This window comes from Ostrea edulis, chromosome 4 (assembly GCF_947568905.1).
Source record: "Ostrea edulis chromosome 4, xbOstEdul1.1, whole genome shotgun sequence".
Classification (NCBI taxonomy): domain Eukaryota; kingdom Metazoa; phylum Mollusca; class Bivalvia; order Ostreida; family Ostreidae; genus Ostrea; species Ostrea edulis.
Window position 1 is genome coordinate 69,750,473 of NC_079167.1, and position 17,399 is coordinate 69,767,871.

General features: G+C 33.8%; 2 protein-coding genes across 3 annotated transcripts in view; one reads left to right on the plus strand and one right to left on the minus strand.

Moving 5' to 3' along the window:
- The window catches only part of LOC125671920 (thioredoxin domain-containing protein 11-like), a 42,452-nt gene extending 37,195 nt beyond the window's left edge, over positions 1-5,257 (minus strand). Inside the window, exons 1-3 of the mRNA XM_056163629.1 lie at positions 5,092-5,257; positions 2,857-3,076; positions 895-1,015 (exon numbers count right to left, since the gene is read on the minus strand). Of these exons, the coding sequence (XP_056019604.1) occupies positions 895-1,015; positions 2,857-3,076; positions 5,092-5,231 (481 nt within the window). The 5' untranslated portion in view covers positions 5,232-5,257. The remainder of the gene's footprint in view (positions 1-894; positions 1,016-2,856; positions 3,077-5,091) is intronic.
- A 7,230-nt stretch (positions 5,258-12,487) lies between these two features.
- On the plus strand, positions 12,488-14,634 carry LOC125671941 (uncharacterized). 2 transcript variants are annotated; one of them, XM_048907940.2, is made up of 4 exons: positions 12,488-12,698; positions 12,887-13,249; positions 13,917-13,978; positions 14,112-14,634. In XM_048907940.2, the coding sequence occupies exons 2-4, from the start codon at positions 12,905-12,907 to the stop codon at positions 14,332-14,334; spliced, it is 630 nt and encodes a 209-aa protein (XP_048763897.1). In that variant the 5' UTR covers positions 12,488-12,698; positions 12,887-12,904; the 3' UTR covers positions 14,335-14,634. The 2 variants fall into 2 exon arrangements, with proteins under 2 accessions (XP_048763897.1, XP_048763899.1); XM_048907942.2 differs by having other exon boundaries at positions 12,494-12,698; positions 12,890-13,249.
- The last annotated feature ends 2,765 nt before the right edge of the window (positions 14,635-17,399 follow it).

Genomic DNA, 17,399 nt, shown 5'->3' on the forward strand with positions numbered 1-17,399 from the left:
GTACATGTATCTGTTCACCCTTGACTCAAATACATTTCTGCAGACTTATAGATTAAGTTAAAACAGTATTTTTTCCATATGTCAGTAAATAATGAATTTTTAAAAGTTCAAACTTTGACTGATAATGAATTTTACTTTTGCTTTATTACATGCAGTATAATTATGGGTTAACTGAATAATGAATACAATAAATTAATTCTTAAGAAAAAAGGATAGTCTGGCTTTATAAAATGGTTATAGATATAGATTGGTATCATTATGGACAATTAACAGAAATCAGATAGTAACAACTTGATAGTTTTAACCATGTTTTCATGATAAAGATTTTATAAGAACTCTTTAACCATTTTTGAATTCATTTTTGGCCTTATTAAGATGATTCTTCACCCCACCCCTGCCTAAAAAAGTTTTCAAAGACTATTACAAATACATCAATATCATCCTGATAAAAACACATAATTATATATATATATATCAAATAACTATATATATAAATATATACATTAAATATAACAATATATATACACACATTTCCAATGTTTATGCACTTGATGATATCTTTACAAAATTGTCATGATAGCCACTTCATCATGGATGCACTGCAGTTGTGAACTATGCCCGTATAAATCTTGATAAATCATTATATGTTTAATCAAATGGCTGCTGATTCCAACAGAAATGAAAGTAGAATCTAAATATAAAAAATAAGTTTCATTTTTCAAAATATATGTTGGTATGAACTGCAACATATCACAATGGCAAACTTTTCATGAAACTTTAACATGCTTCATGAAGAACGCCAGCATGAAGCTTTGCAGTTCATACCCTCACATATTTTCAAATATGTGAAATTTATTTTTTGAACATCCTCCCAGATTTTGATAATTAACTGACCTGAGTAACGCAGTCCATCTATGGTCGTGTGGTACACAAAGATTTCTGGGAATCTGAGGAACTTATAATTTGTCTTGCAAGGTCCCTGTGGCCACCAGCAGTTGATTGCTACAAATGGCACCTGCAACACAAGTAAAATCTGAACTTCTGCTCTGAATGAATGGTGCATGTCATAAAAGAAAGGTGATCAGAAAAGTGACGCTGAGAGTTCTCAAAGTATATAGCATTGTGCAAAATCATATTGTATTGTGCAAGAAAAATCCAGAATTTTCTGTATGTATTCACAATTTGATTATATTCAGAGATAATTTCATAATTAATCTGTAAACAGTTACGAATACTGAAACAGATTTTAGAGTGATTCCCCTTGTCAGTATGTGATGCCAAGTGATGATACATTTAGTACACAACATATATATCTGGATAACAAAGAAGTCAGAAATTGACAACAGAAATATTCCCTAAATTCATAAATAAAAGTGGAGCCGCATCAGCACAGAAATAGTGTGATAATCTGATGAAATTTTGTGATGGGAATTCAGAGATACAGCATCCAGGATCTGGCCAGAAGAAAATTGTTGATGCTAAAAACCAATGAAGGACTGCACAAATTGCTGCTTCTCATCCTTTGAGATCATCACAGCAAATTGTGAGTGACTGTGCTAAGAGGGTCCAAATGGACTATGAGATGGACTTTAGCTCAAAGAAACTATTCAATTACCGGGCACTCTAGATATGTTCCTCAGAAGGGGTGGCACCTAGCAGACACCACAGAACCTAAATAGAAATCAGACACCCATGTGCATCACATAAGTATCAAAATTTTTTTCATAATGAAAGGTGAAGACAACGAACAATCTCATAACTCCTATAAGCAATACAAAATAGATTGTTGGGCAAACACGGACCCCTGGATATAGCAGGTGGGATCAGGTGACATGGAGGAGTAATATGACTTTTTAATACAGATGAAAGCCTTTATCAATTTAACAAATGTACTAGGAAAAGGTGGGCAAGTTTGGACATTGTTAGAAAATTATGTTAAAGTTCTCATCAGCTGTGTTTTAGTATGGAATAAGCAAGTTGGATTTGACATCGCTTGTTTCTGTGAATGGGCATATATCCACTATAAAATATCACAAAAATTTGGAAGAGGTACTTGTTTCTGAATGGAGCTATGATTAGATGTATGTTCTGCAACAGGACAATGTGAGATTCCACACAGCAGCGAACATCCAGGACTGGTTCTCACAGAATCACCACTAACCATTATGGAATGGTCCGCCGCCTTACAGAAAATGTATCACAGCAGGCAGTGAAAGATTGTGTGAGAAAAAGCAGCTAGGAAGCATTTCGACTGGAAAGCTGGTCATGAATGTCTGGATTAGTCTGGATTTAAGTTACATAGACAATATTGTATTAGACAGTATGCCTCAGCAAATCACGGTATAGAGAGACACAGGGCTTAACTGACTAGTGGCTTCAAGTATATAAACTTTTGGACACATGTGGGTTTCCTCCGGGTACTCCGGTTTCCTCCCACATAAATGACCCCCTAGCGCAAACATCCGTGCATCAAAGGACCCCATTGGAAATAAGCTTTCAAGGGTTATCCTTGGTATTTATGTATGTAATATGTTTGTATGTAATACCGAATAAACATTTATTTATTATTTTTTAATAAAAGAAAAATCAAATCAAAATGAAAACTAGATTTCTTTTTCATGTATTACGATTTGTTTTTTTTTTTTGGTTTTGTTTTGTTGTTGTTTTTTGCACAATACTATATTTGCTTAGTCATATGAATCAGAAATCTTCATGAACTCATTCATTAAATTTCAAAATCCATGAGCAAATGTTTTCAATATGAAAATTCATTTGCTGCAGTGATGGACAATGAAATAATGTTCAATTCTCTGATTTAATATGAAGATTTCTGTGAACTTGTATATGGTATTTTACTTTGTCCTGCAAGAATCTGGCTGCTTTTGAATACTCTGATCTCGCTCGCATCGACTCTTCACACCATGGAGCATAATAAAGCACAACCAGAAGCTCCTCTCTGATCAGAATGTCGGCCACTGGCATCAAGTCACCCCAGGGGTAATCCAATACCGGGGACCCAGGAGGGAAGAATGGATGTGGGGTTTTTGGCGGAGACAACACATCTTTATCTAGAACACTGTAATAATAAAAGGAAAAAGGAGATCTCATTCAAACAAAATTTCTACTAATGGTCTCCAGGCCTGATCCCTGACAGGATAAGGCTTCACACAGTGAGAAACAGTAACACGAATTTATCATTTATTTGTAAATTAATAGGCAGTAGTGTCTTTAACAAAATTACCGTATTCAGTTCAAGTTGTACAATGTTTTACTGTATATAAAATGAGTAAACTTTTATATCTTATAATATATTACACATGTATATTTCAATAAAATGACTTTAAAGCCATTTCTGCTAATATCATAATAATGAAAGTGAAGGATTAAAGCGGCCTCTGTACTCCATATCCATTTCTGCATTGAGATGTAATAATGTTGCAAGTCAATTCAAACCTTGTTAACTATTGCATTTATTTGTGTTTCCATTACCATAGTTTTCATGTTATTTTTAACTACCCATAAACAAAAAAAGTAGCTCCTTCAGATGTATAGTAAATTAGGCCAAATAAAAAAATATGTGTGGTTCCGGTTACCCGACCGTCCCTAGTTTTTTAACCCCAACCCTAAACCTTTTTTTTGACTATTTCCAAAATCAGTTACCGTATTTTGCCGAATATAATGCACACTTTTTTCAAGATTTTCTTTTATGAGAAGGGATGCATAATATATACCACTATACATATAGTTTTTTGACCCGTTTTCCTTCAGGTGAAGCTTGACCACAAGTTCATTCATACATGTAGCTAATATATAAATACCGCTAAAATGCTAAGCTGTAAACACTTACTACAGGCCATCTAACACTAGACAGAAAGTGACTTAGAACTAAAGAGTGCTTACATAGACAATAGTGCAAATTTCAGGTTGTTTGAATATACCGAGCAATCACCCTCCTTATTTTTGAAAAAAATTGGATAGATTTAAAAACTTGGAAGGGCTTAAAAACAGTACTCTGGTTGAAATATCATTTCCTATTTTCATGTTCAAAAACATGATTTTGGCAAATGCACTGATTTTTTTTCTGTATTTTTTTATTTTTTTTTTTTATTTTAAAATATTGTCAAAACTAGGGTGATCCCTACCAATTTTGATAGGTATATATCACACCATATAAATAAGTGGTACATGCAAAGAAGTGAAAGTAAAGAAAATTGTGTTTCCAGCTAAAATCTATCATTAAAAAAAATAAATAAAAAAAATAAAATAAAATCCCTACCTACCTACCCTATTTCTTCAATGGAGTATAACTGGAACCACATATATCATTTTATTTGGCCTTAGGGAGTGTTGAAAATTAATTCTGGTATCTATATATTGAATATGAAAAACTTACAATATTCAAATCTCGCTAAACAATTATTTTTTAAAGCAAGTTAGAATAACTTTAACTGATATAATTTAGTACAGAATTACTTCGATATTTTTGTTTGTAAATATGAAGTGATAATATTGAAACATATATGACTTCAGTAATTTTTTGAAGGTTTGTCCTTGTGGGTAAATGTGTAAGTAATTCTTTGACAATAAAGAATAATCTCAAGGTGGCAATGTAAAAATACAGAGACACAACACCTGAATAAACTTTTAACAGGTTAAGAAAATAGTTGTTGCAAACTTCCACCTGCCATAGGTTTCATAAGAGAGAGATTTACAGCTCACACTGGTTTAAGCTCCCCTCGGAGAGCTATACTATCCCCCCCCCCCCCCGAGGGGGGGGGGGGGGAGGGGGTTTGAGGGTGGGCGGGGCTAAAGTTCTGCAGATTAGCACTGCACTACATTGTATAGTTTCATTCGTCGAGGAAATTCGAACTTAATACAATATCAAGTTACACGTTATCTTTGCAAATTTCATTATAACATCCATAGAAATCGTTATAGATTTGATCATTCATATCAACAAATGGAGGAGCATGTCAATCGTTGTGATACAAAACATATGTTGTGTTGATTTGAAAGTGCAAGTTGAAAATGAAAGTTCATACAAGTTGTGTATAGTCAAATATGATGCCAAATAACGATTTTCTACCTTACCTTGTACTGTATTTAGAAATTATAGACGTGATAATTACAAAAATCCCGAAACATAGCTCTGGATGCTTCGCCATCAAAGTATAAACGGTAGTGGCAACAAGTCGAACCCCCTTTGGTCCCTCTTGTTTTGATTCCGCCATTGACTGAAAACCACGTCAGTTTTTCCTAATCTCACTGACGTAGCGAGAGTAAAAGTTTGCCAAATATTGGCGCCAAATTTGAAACCAAATGGATCGTAAGAGCTTTCACTCTGACTTTTAAAATTAGTCAATCAAATACAAAAGTAATTAAATTAGTCTGCCAAACTAGGCTCAATTACAATTAATTTAAAAAGGGATAGTAAAGGCCATTTTGTTCAATTTTTTTAAAGGAATTAAATTGTGTCCAAATATGACTCGTACAAGTCACATTCTGTCATATTAATCATGATTTCAGTCGAAGTTGAAGAATATCATTCATATAATTTTTAAATCATATTAAAAATATATATAATGATTTAGGACGACAATTTTCCCCCACCAAAATGAGTTTTACTATCTCTTTAGATTAAAATGGCTAAGGGGTTATTATACAAGCTTGAAAAAATTGGAATTCGTGGTGAATTACTCGCTTGGTTTAGAAGTTACTTATATGATAGGAAACAGTACGTCGTTATTAATGGTAGTAAATCAGACATAGGATACATTAGGTCTGGGGTGCCCCAAGGGAGTATACTTGGTCCTCTACTTTTTCTTACTTATATAAATGACTTGGTCATTGATATTGCATGTGTGGCCAAACTGTTTACTGATGATACATCACTTTATATTGTTGTCGATAATGCAGACACTTCAGCATCTTTGCTTAATGAAGATCTCGAAAAAATCAACAAATGGTCAATACAATGGCTTGTATCTTTTAATCCCACTAAAACAGAATGTCTAACTATATCTAATAAGGTCAAGAAACCTTTCCATTCTTCACTGATATTTAACGATGTTCATCTAAAAGAAGTCGAATCTCATAAACATTTAGGGGTCATTTTCAGTAGTAATTTATCTTGGCAAGTCCATATAGACGAAATAGTGAAAAAAGCCTATTCACGCCTGAGTATATTACGAAGGGTCAAGTTTATCTTAGATAGAAAAAACTCTGCAAAAAATATATTTTTCATTTGCAAGACCCGTCCTAGAATATGCTAATATTATATGGGACAATATACCAGAATATTTAGTTAATAAAATTGAAAACATACAGTTAGAAGCAGCCAGAATAGTTACGGGAGGTAATAGACTAGCATCCAGGCATCTTCTACATAAGGAAACGGGATGGGATCCATTGTCAAAGCGTAGAGAAAATCATTGACTTATTCAACTCCACAAGATATACCATAACATGACTCCCAATTATCTAAACAATATAATTCAGTCTCTGAGAAATCAAGGTCACAACTACAACACAAGAGCAACTAATTCACTGCAAGAAATCAACTCTAGAACCAAGCTATACTTTAATTCATTTTTTCCATCTACAATAAGGAAATGGAATGCACTTCCTCGAAATGTCCAATTAAATCCATCTCTATCTAGCTTTAAGAAATATCTTAATATAAGTGTCATTAATATTCCAAACAATTTTTATTTAGGAACAAGAATCGGACAAACTCTTCATGCAAAATTGAAATTAGAATGCAGTGCTCTTAATCTTCATATGTTTCAAAGAAAATTATTTAATTCACCCCTTTGCATTTGTGGAGAAGTAGAAAGTATTGATCATTTTCTTTTACGCTGTAATATGTACTCAAGAGTTAGGACCAATACTATTCTGACACTGCCATATCCACTTAATGTAGAATTATTGTTATACAGTAATGAAAATTTATCTGAAAGTGAGAACAACAGCATTTTTTATTTAGCCCAGAAATTTCTTGTTGAAAGTAGAAGGTTCTGAAAGCTGTTCTACTACATCTACATGTAATACTGTCATATTGTATATAAAATATACTCATGTGCATCAAGGTTAATTGTAATAAGTGGAAAACCTGTGTTTATTACTTATTGTTTATATGGCACAACTCTACAATTTATTATTTCAACTTTGTCTATAGTTTATATGCATTTGATCTGTATCGACACTTATCATACATATAAACGTGTGTTATTTTATCTCGCAATACTCAATTCCAGCTTTTCTCTCTTATTCCTATTTCTCTTTGCATGTATTGTAATAATTAGTATACGACTTATTTTACTTAGAATTTTCATTCACCTCTTACTTGTAAGATATTTAGAGCGAGATTAACATAAGCCTTTTGGCTTGTTTCTCAATCTATTTCATGTATAAGACATTGTTTGTAAACATTATCTAATTATTTACGAATAAATATTGTTTAAACTAAAATGGCTATGTGAAAGAATTATATTAAAAAATTCCATTTCCATCCGTTTTCAATTTTAGTTATTCTATCAACAAATGTTTAAACAGATCGAGACATCTCTGAAAAAGCATTCATGATGTGGATATCAATAATATTTCCCCGTGCAATGTTTAATTTTAGAGTGTTCACAGGGGTGTAAAGTTCTGTGTGTACATGTAACAGGAAGGAGAAAATGCATCAAAATTGGTACCGTATAAGTTTTATATTATATCGGACCCGCAACCAGCAGACCGGGGTTCCCTGAATCTCCAGCCAGGTGCTCCACCAACTGAACTATCTGGCCACCTCGATCTACACCCCCCCCCCCTTCTTAATTGTCTTCAAACTTAAAAACCTAGGATCTTTAATTGTCTAGAACTTTGGCATTATGGCGCACCAAATTAACATAAACTCAAATAATTGAAGATATCTTCAATTCAATCATTGCTCTCTTTACTTGAATTAATGCACGCATTATATCAATTATTGCTCTCTTCAATTGAATTGTAGCACGCATCAATTCAATATTGTTGATGTCATTAATTCATTTTTAAAGAGATCATTAATTCAATTAAAGCGCGTATCAATTTAGCTGAAGGATTTGAAATGCTATCATCAATTCAATTCATGCCCGCAATAATTCAGAATTCAAGATACATATGTATCATTGATTATTTGAAGAGATCTTTAATTAAATTGTTGCGCGCATCAAATGAATTGATGATATCTTCAAATAATTGAAGATATCTTCAATTATTTGAGTTCATATTAATTTGGCGCTACATACTATGGAGCGCCAAATTAACATAAACTCAAATAATTGAAGATATCTTCAATTATTTGAAGATAACATCAATTCAATTATTGCTCTCTTTAATTGAATTAATGCGCGCATTAAATCAATTATTGCTCTCATCAAATGAATTGATGCGCGCATCAATTCAATTATTGCTCTCCTCAATAGATTTAATGCGCGCATTATATCAATTATTGCTCTCTTCAATTGAATTGTAGCGCGCATCAATTAAATTGTTGATATCATTAATTCATTTGAAGAGATCATTAATTCAATTAAAGCGCGCATCAAATCAGCTGAAGAATTAATGCTCTCATCAATTCAATTAATGCGCGCAATAATTCAGAATTGAAGATATCATTAATTATTTGAAGAGATCTTTAATTAAATTGTTGCGCGCATCAAATGAATTGATATCTTCAAATAATTGAAGATATCTTCAATTATTTGAGTTTATGTTAATTTGGCGCTCCATAGATTTCAGCATAATTTATTGTAAGATTTAGTAATCTGGAAATTTCAAACAAGGGTCACAATGTTATTCAAAGATATCCGGCTTTTCAGTTAAAAAATCACAAATTATGATGTAATGTAAATGTATCATGTATTTCCCAACTATACCCAATTATAAACTAATTAACGTATCTTAGTGTATCTAATGTAATCCCCAGGATCTTATCTAAAATAAACAAGGAAGTATACCGAGGCCTACATGTATATACAATGAACGTTTCGTATAAAATTTATAAACTGCCATAGTCTCGGACGCAATCGTCGTGTACTCAGACTCGGGAACGGTGATTGCCGAACACAATCGGGATGCAGAGACCAAAGTCATCTGACGTGATTGAATACAATATTTCGTTTGTTCAAAATATTACATCGTGTCATGAATGATTTTATATATAAAATAATGATACACATTTTAATGTGCCACTCAAATGAAATTTCTATAAATTGGCATTAGCTATAGGCAAATCTCAATCTAATTAAATGGGCAAATATGACAATTGCACAGTGCCCCTCTTCCACATTTTTTCACAACTGGTGACCTCCGAGGTCAATGCACATCGGATATTACTCCCAGGAAGACAATAACTCACGAATCGCCATTTTCTGCTGATTTGACACGTGTTTACTGCTTCAGATCCACTCCAATTCAAAGAGATTATATTTATCTAGTGAATCACAGATATGTTCTTCTATTCTTCAATTTATTTAACTTCAGTTTCAACTTGTATTGCTTTAATTAAATTAATTAAATTAATTAAACCCTCGACTTTTGGAAGGTGTGGTAAACTATCATGATAAACTGATAGAAATTATTTGAGAATCGTTTGTATATATTTTTAATGTATTATATCTATACACATATATCAAGAAATATATACATATATTTGTATAGCAGTTATATATAGGGTGCTTGTTTCACAGCCAGTAGGCCCAGATTGGATTCCCAATCCCGTCGCCGCGTCAAACAATTGGTGTTTACATAAGTAGTGACTATATTCCCTCGCATACTGTAGTGTATGGAGCACCAAATTACATGTAACATAAACGCAAATAATTGAAGGTATATAATTGATTATTTGAAGATAACATTGTGGGCGATAATCGAATTGATCGATGTGCGCATCAAGTGAAATATTGCGCGCAATAATTGAATTGACAAATATGCGCGCATCAAATTAACTATTGTTCTTGACGATTGACTTGATGCGCGCATCAATGTGATAAATACTATTGCTCGCAAAAGACATCAGATCTTTAATTATTTACAACTATTTTTTATAAGGAAGAGACCATTCATTCAATAACTCTCTCTCTCTCTCTCTCTCTCTCTCTCTCTCTCTCTCTGAGTTATTGCACGCATATTTTCAGTTATTTGAGTTTATGTTAGAACCCTCACTTCTACAGCCCTGGAAGCTAAGTTACGACCTCTCACTTAAAGCTCGTGACGTCTCTACATGAACGAAAAAAGAATCGAACAGGGTGTAAACAATATACAAACAATATACGTGTAAGGAACAGTGATCAATCTCATAACTCCAATAAGGAATACAAAATAGAGAGTTGGACAAGCACGGACCCCTGGACACACCAGAGGTGGGATCAGGTGCCTAGGAGGAGTAAGCATCCCCTGTCAAACGGCCACACTCACCATGAACCCTATGTCTTGATAAGGTAAACGGAGTGTTCCGTAGTCAAAATCTGTGTGCAAAGAACGGCCTAACAATTGATATGAAACACGTCAGACAGCATTTGACCCAATGATAGGTTGTATTAGTAAACTATATCATCATAAGGACCATAGAATTTGCAAAATGTTGACTTTAAACGAGACCGTTGAAACCTGTGTACATAACATCAACTTGTTTTTCAGTAGCCTGTCTCGATTTAAAAACTAGCTGATCATACGCAAAACAAGCTGAAAATATCTCGTTTGTCAGAATGTTGAGTTGTTAGTTTGCCGTTAACATTCATTTTCAATCAGATATCTATAAAGTACGAAGCAGATGTGGAGGACTCTGTGGTGTCTTTTATTTCGGGTTCAAAGGGATACATCGAATCTACATATGAATGAAAATGATTATTGTTAATAGATAAAACACCGTCGATATATCTAAATGTCGAGTTGAAGGCCACATCTAGAGATTTTTTCTTCTAATCTAGAAGCTTTTGAATAAAATCTGCTTCATAAGAATATAAAAACAGGTCAGCTAACAAAGGAGCACAATTAGTGTCAATGGTATTTCCAACAGACCGTTGGAAGACCATATCACCAAAGACTACGAAAATATTGTCAATGAGGAACTCCAGCATATTTTTATTTCAACTTCAGAGAACTTGTGTGTGGAATCAGTAAAGTTTAACAAAGTGATTTTTAGGATTGATTACTAGATATAGTGTATGAATATTTCCTTTTTCCATCTTTATAAAAGAAGCAACTGCTGTGATGTGAAGAAGTCTAGTTTTAATCTATCGTGAGAAATGGTTGCGTAAAGTGTTGAAAAGTCATACTTTTTGATGTTGTTGATTTAAGGAAAGTTTTGCGATTTCAAATTTATTAAAAGTTTATAAAAGATTTTTTAGAATCCACATTTGATTTACACCAACTTCTGGCATATGTTATTGCACAGTACGTTTGAAGTTTTTCCTTCACAGCTGTTAATATTTTTCGTGAGGAGCAGATAAATCAAGACACACCAAAATAAACGAAGTAAATGTACAAACAATAACTATCATACACGCACGTTTTATATAAAACTATGGTGTTGATGATATATAATCATTGCAAATACAGTTTTAGAACACTCTACTAAGGTGCTTTGTCTGCCCACCATTACGTGATGTTAGCATAATAGACGTGAAAGAACAATGCTTCTTTTTACCTGTACGTTGAGTTCTCTTTCCTGCTCAATATAATTTTCTCCACTCATTCTCCTAGATCTGCCCTTGCCCGTATATAGATGTAGCTTGGTGTATACTGAGAACTCAATATTGTTTAATTACTAACCATTTAATAAACCAATTAACTCATGATTCCTCAGTGATGACAATCCAAGTTTGGTTTATATCATTTATAAGTTCCCTATGTGGAAATTAAGAACAAAAATTTAAGAAACACTTCGTTTAATTGTCCATAAAAACGATCGTCCTCGATCTCTGTATTTGTAGAAGTAGTATATGGTCAATAATTGTTGAACCTGTTATCAATTCAATTATGGCAAATCTGTCATTACTTTTTATTAGATAAAACAGTTGAGCAGGCTCCAGAAATGCCATTCAAGGCGTACTAGAATGATATTTATTGTCTGACTTTTGGCGCCCCTATCTTTGCTTACGAGGTCTATGTACACGATATAGTCATTTTATATCCTTTCCTGCACAGATTGATCAAGCTCTCATAAATAGAAAATCAATAGAAAGTTAATACAATATACGTTAATATTAATAATCTCCTCACAGAATCTATCAATTTTTGGTCCTTCAACCCTACTAAATCGCTTCATCGCTCACTACAGACTTGCTATACTCTTGGGTCATGGCAGCGGTATTCATGATGAGAATGCTAATCAAATTTTTGTCTTTCTACAGGAGGCTTTTTTTATCTGTATTAGTAAAGAGAACATTTGAGTACTATTGATTCAGCAAGCTTTTCCTTGGCCGCATTACCGCCGTGTGATCAATAACTACAAACAAGGCACGTGTATCATTCTTGCCGTTGAACATTATTTATACTTAAATGTGCCTAAATGTATTGTAAGAACTGTGGAGGATGAAGCTCAATCCTGGTCTTAATACAGAGTCACCCACACAGTCCTCTAAACGCTTTGTGTGATACAGTAGGCCAATTGCGTCTTGTATTTCCCCCCCTGTTGGATTAGAACTGATGATGATTCATACACATCACAGGTAAGGATGTTGAACTCAAAAGTCTTAACTGAGATAAGACTACTTGTATTTTAAACGAAAGCTTAATTTATTGGCATATTGTTATACTTGCTACTTTACAATGAAAGGACTGTTTGTGATGTGAGTTAAATGAGCATAGCAAAAATTATTTTTCATCACCGTTAAATTCTTTATTGATATATTTCCAGCAGAAGGCGGATAAATGAATGATGCACACTGTGATTTCCTGGAGAAGTCGGCCAGAATCACGCCGGTATATACGATATGAGAATCCCTGTATCGTCCTTCTAGGAAACGCAATTTGCTACGTAATATCCGGTCTCATTCTATTGGTTGTAGGGGTCATCATTACGTCACTTACATTTCAAAATCTGGAACGCTACGAACATGAAAAAACCGAAAGATATGCTGGTCCCATACTGATCGTTGTAGGGATATTAATACTTGCCCGAGGAGCTTTCACACAAATCAAGGCTAAAAGAGCTAATAATCAACAGCGTTTTGTCATCAGGAGTTACACGGGTGAACTTCTTACCCGCCCTATAATGGAGGTGAATATTGCTATATGATTCTATATATTAGATCGCTTCCTTACTGCTACCATGAATGTTGTTGTTTGGCTTGAATAGTTTCACAATATCGCTTTATCTGAACATCCGAGGTACTACTGTTTTTTAAAAAATTAATCACCAAAACGTGTACGTTCTAAACCTGAATATTTAACTAACGTAGTTGCAAAAAGTAATTAATCTAAACGATTTACCTTCCCTGTTTAGTATACTGTCAATCAAGTAATTTGTTTTAAATGTGGCTCACAGTCTTCGTGGCATAAAAAAGAAAATCGCAGACGAATCCCATCAAATGCTCTTATTGTCTATGAGCACGGGCTTTCTTTGTGACAAATTAAATTCTACAGTTCGTGTATGCAAAAGCTCTTTAGTTTTCCTCCTCTTTTGAAATAACCTATCAGAAAATTATCCCAATTGATATATTTGCTTACAGAAATACTCGTAAATGTTCTGAGGCAAGACAAATGGATGTATTTCATCTCGCAGAACAAATATAATGTGACTTATTGCAATGATTAAGTCATGTTGCAATAAAGCTTAGATGGAAATGTCAAAAATCCATTTGCAATTCAATTAGCAGCAGTTATTGTATCACAATGTTATTTACTGTTCTTTTTTTCAATGCCCACATGCATTTATTGTGTTGCAGTATAGCAGCAATTCTTTGACAATGTGCAGTGTCAGCATCGCCGAGGCACATGAATACCCAAGGTAAATGTTCTATGATTGAGTTATATAATATCTTGAATGTGTTCTCAACTAAAGATTTTTTTTTTACCATGTAACCAATAACGTAAAGGTTTCTAAAATACACCTGAATTGATAGTATTCTAATTTTAACAAGGATATCCATTTATGATGACGAACCACCCTCTTACCACACTGTAATTAATAACCAGCGTCATGTGATACAGACACGTGACGAATCTACCCAATCACCAGAGGATTATGCAGACCCACCACCCACGTATGAGGAGTTCATTCGGCATGCAACGGACACAACTGACTCCTCCTCCGAGTCAAACAGTCTTCCAGAGATTGCCGAGCAGAGCAAAGGCGGTCATTAGAAATCACCAGGAGATTAAGAACTCTATGCAAGATTCTATCATCATCGTCTGCCAATATGTTTGTATATATATATTGATCTCTGCATAATGGGGTTTTTGTATAGAAATATACGTAGAAATGATTTATGAATACTTTTTTAAATTTGATACCCAATAGTTTAATATACAAAAGCTTGATTTTTGTATAAGACATAGATACTAGGATTTTGCAGGTGTGAATGTGGTTTAGTTGTTTAATGTTTCAATATAAAGGATTATAACAGAACACAACGATTCATGATAATAAAGTTTTCCAATAATGAATATGTTTTAAAAAATGAACTTTGTACATCCACTGTAGCTTCGCCTCGACTCTGAACCCCATGATTCTAACAAAATGTATATTTACATGACATTAGTTTGTCCCCATGATTCTAACAAAATGTATATTTACATGACATTAGTTTGTCCCCATGACTCTAACAAAAATGTATATTTACATGGCATTAGTTTGTCCCCATGCACTCTTTTATATGGCCATTGTGCATAAAAAGACACCTCGACGCCTTTACATGCTATATTATTACGTGTTCCCTAAGATATCCAAGATATTTATCAAATTGAAGTGTAAAGTATACAACACTTCTTTCATTTGACTTTTATTAATCATGTCTGATACAAACCGATTTTTTAAAAACCCAACACTCTCCTGTCGCAGATTCCCTTGGGGATCTGAGTTAGAAAAGGTCCACAGTACCCCTTGCTTGTCGTAGGAGGCAACTAAATGGGGCGGTCCTTCGGATGAGACCGCAAAAACCGAGGTCCCGTGTCACAACAGGTTATGTATAGACATAATAATGACTAATATTCGATTATTTTTATTTCTAAATTCCAATATATCATTTTTGCCTTTATATTTACATGCTATACAATAAAAGTTACCTATTCTAGCTCGGTATAACGATAGATGAATATTCATCATATGATTGGGAAGTTCCTAGTGTTGAATTTATGGGTAAATATAGATATGATGGCGTCATGACATGAAAGGAAAGGCGAAGACAACGAACAGTGATCAATTTCATAACTCCTATAAGGAATACAAAAAGAAGGGTTAGGTAAACACGAACTCCTGGACATACAAGAGGTTGGATCAGGTGCCCAAGAGGAGTAAGCATTACCCGTTGACCGGTCACACCCGTCGTGAGCCCTATGTCTTGATCAGGTAAACGGAGTAATTCGTTGTCAAAATCAGTGTGCCAAGAACAGCCTAAAAATCGGTATGAAACAAATCAGACAGCATTTCACCCAATGATAGGTTGTTCTAGCAAACTAAATCATCATAACAATAGAATTTGCGAAATGCTGACTTTTGAAACCCATGTAACATCAACTTGTTTGTCAGTAACTTGCCTTGATTTTAAAACTGATGATACACAGAATAGGCTCTTGTGTATCGAATCAGTTGAGAGATAACTGTATGAACACCATATGTAGGTGATAATGGAATATTGTTACATAAATATGGGAAGTTGACTATGGAGAAGCTGAAATCATGCCGTTTGTCATAAGTTGAGTTGTTAGTTTGCCGTTAGTATTCATTTTCAATAAAATATCTAAGTATGAATCAGATGTGGAGGACTCTCTGGTTTCTTTTATTTCGAGTTAACAGAGATATCGAATCGAAATATGAATGAAAATGATTTTTGTTAATAGATAAAATGTCGTCGATATATCTAAATGTCGAATTGAAGGCCACATCAAGAGATTTTTTTCTTTAATATGTAGAAGCTTTTGAATAAACTCTGCTTCACACGAATAAAAAAAACCCAGGTCAAGTAACAGATTGTAGGAAAACCTGATCACCAAAGAATACGAAGATATTGTCAATGAGGAATTTCAGCATATTTTATTTCAACTTCAGAGTACTTTTGTGTGGTATCAGAGTGGTGTTAACAAAATAATATTTGGATGACTGATTACTAGAAACGAGTATTCCATTTTTTGTGACGAAGCTGCTGTCTGTGATGTCAAAAAGTCTATTATTTAATTCATCGTGAAGTCGTGTAAAGTGTTGAAAAGTCATACGTCTTGATGTTGTTGATTTGAGAATCCACATTTGATTTACCCCCACTTCTAGCATACATGTATGTTGTGGCACAGTACGCTTGAAGTTTCTCATTCACAGGTTTTGATATTCTTGTGAGGAGCAAAGATAGGGGTTTGGTGGAATATTTAACGGATCCAACAATGTATTTTCCTTTTAAGGGTTTTTGTGAAGTTTAGGAATCCAGTAAACTCAAATTAATTCATCCCCTTGACAAGGATATTAAATGGGTTTAAAACTGAAGCATTATTTAGAAGAATATCATCTTATGAAAGGACTATTAGAGTATAAGAACGATTCCCAAATGTGGAATTTATGCCAAGTTCGTTTAAAATACAGTTATACTAATGAACCATACAAAGAAAGACAATGTCGTTACAAGCTTTGTCAGCAGGAACCAAAACATATTCCTGATGTAACTTATCTAATTCTGTGATCACTTCTGGTTTACTAAATACAGAAGGGTACATGTATGTGGTACACGTGTACCTACGTTTGTGTTAATATGTCTAATACGGGATTTTAATATTCCTCTTACACTTTTAATCCATTTCTGACAAAGTATCAAGTTTTTTTGTTTTGTTTTTTATTTTTCATATTTAGCCCATCGTCGGAAATAATTTTCGACAGAATTCATAACTGAGATGAAGTTCTGTTGCCAATTGAAAGACCGAGGTTTTCTGAATTTAGGACCTTTTAGAATAAGTGATTTGAGGTCCTCATTTTCAACTACATCTGTATATCAACATCACCAGTAATGACATGTCCAGCTGGACTATAGTTGCAAGAAGACGAAGAACAAGACCACGGAGGTGGATTAAGTATGAGATGGTCTATATCTAGGCAAAGTTTGTTTGTAAATAAAAAGTTTGGATGCAATAGTAGAAGTGTATATACATGTAGGAAATACAGGGTTGTAGACTTGAATTTGAGGTCTGTTGGAATACAAGTCTGAACTTGTTTATAACGAAGGATGTTG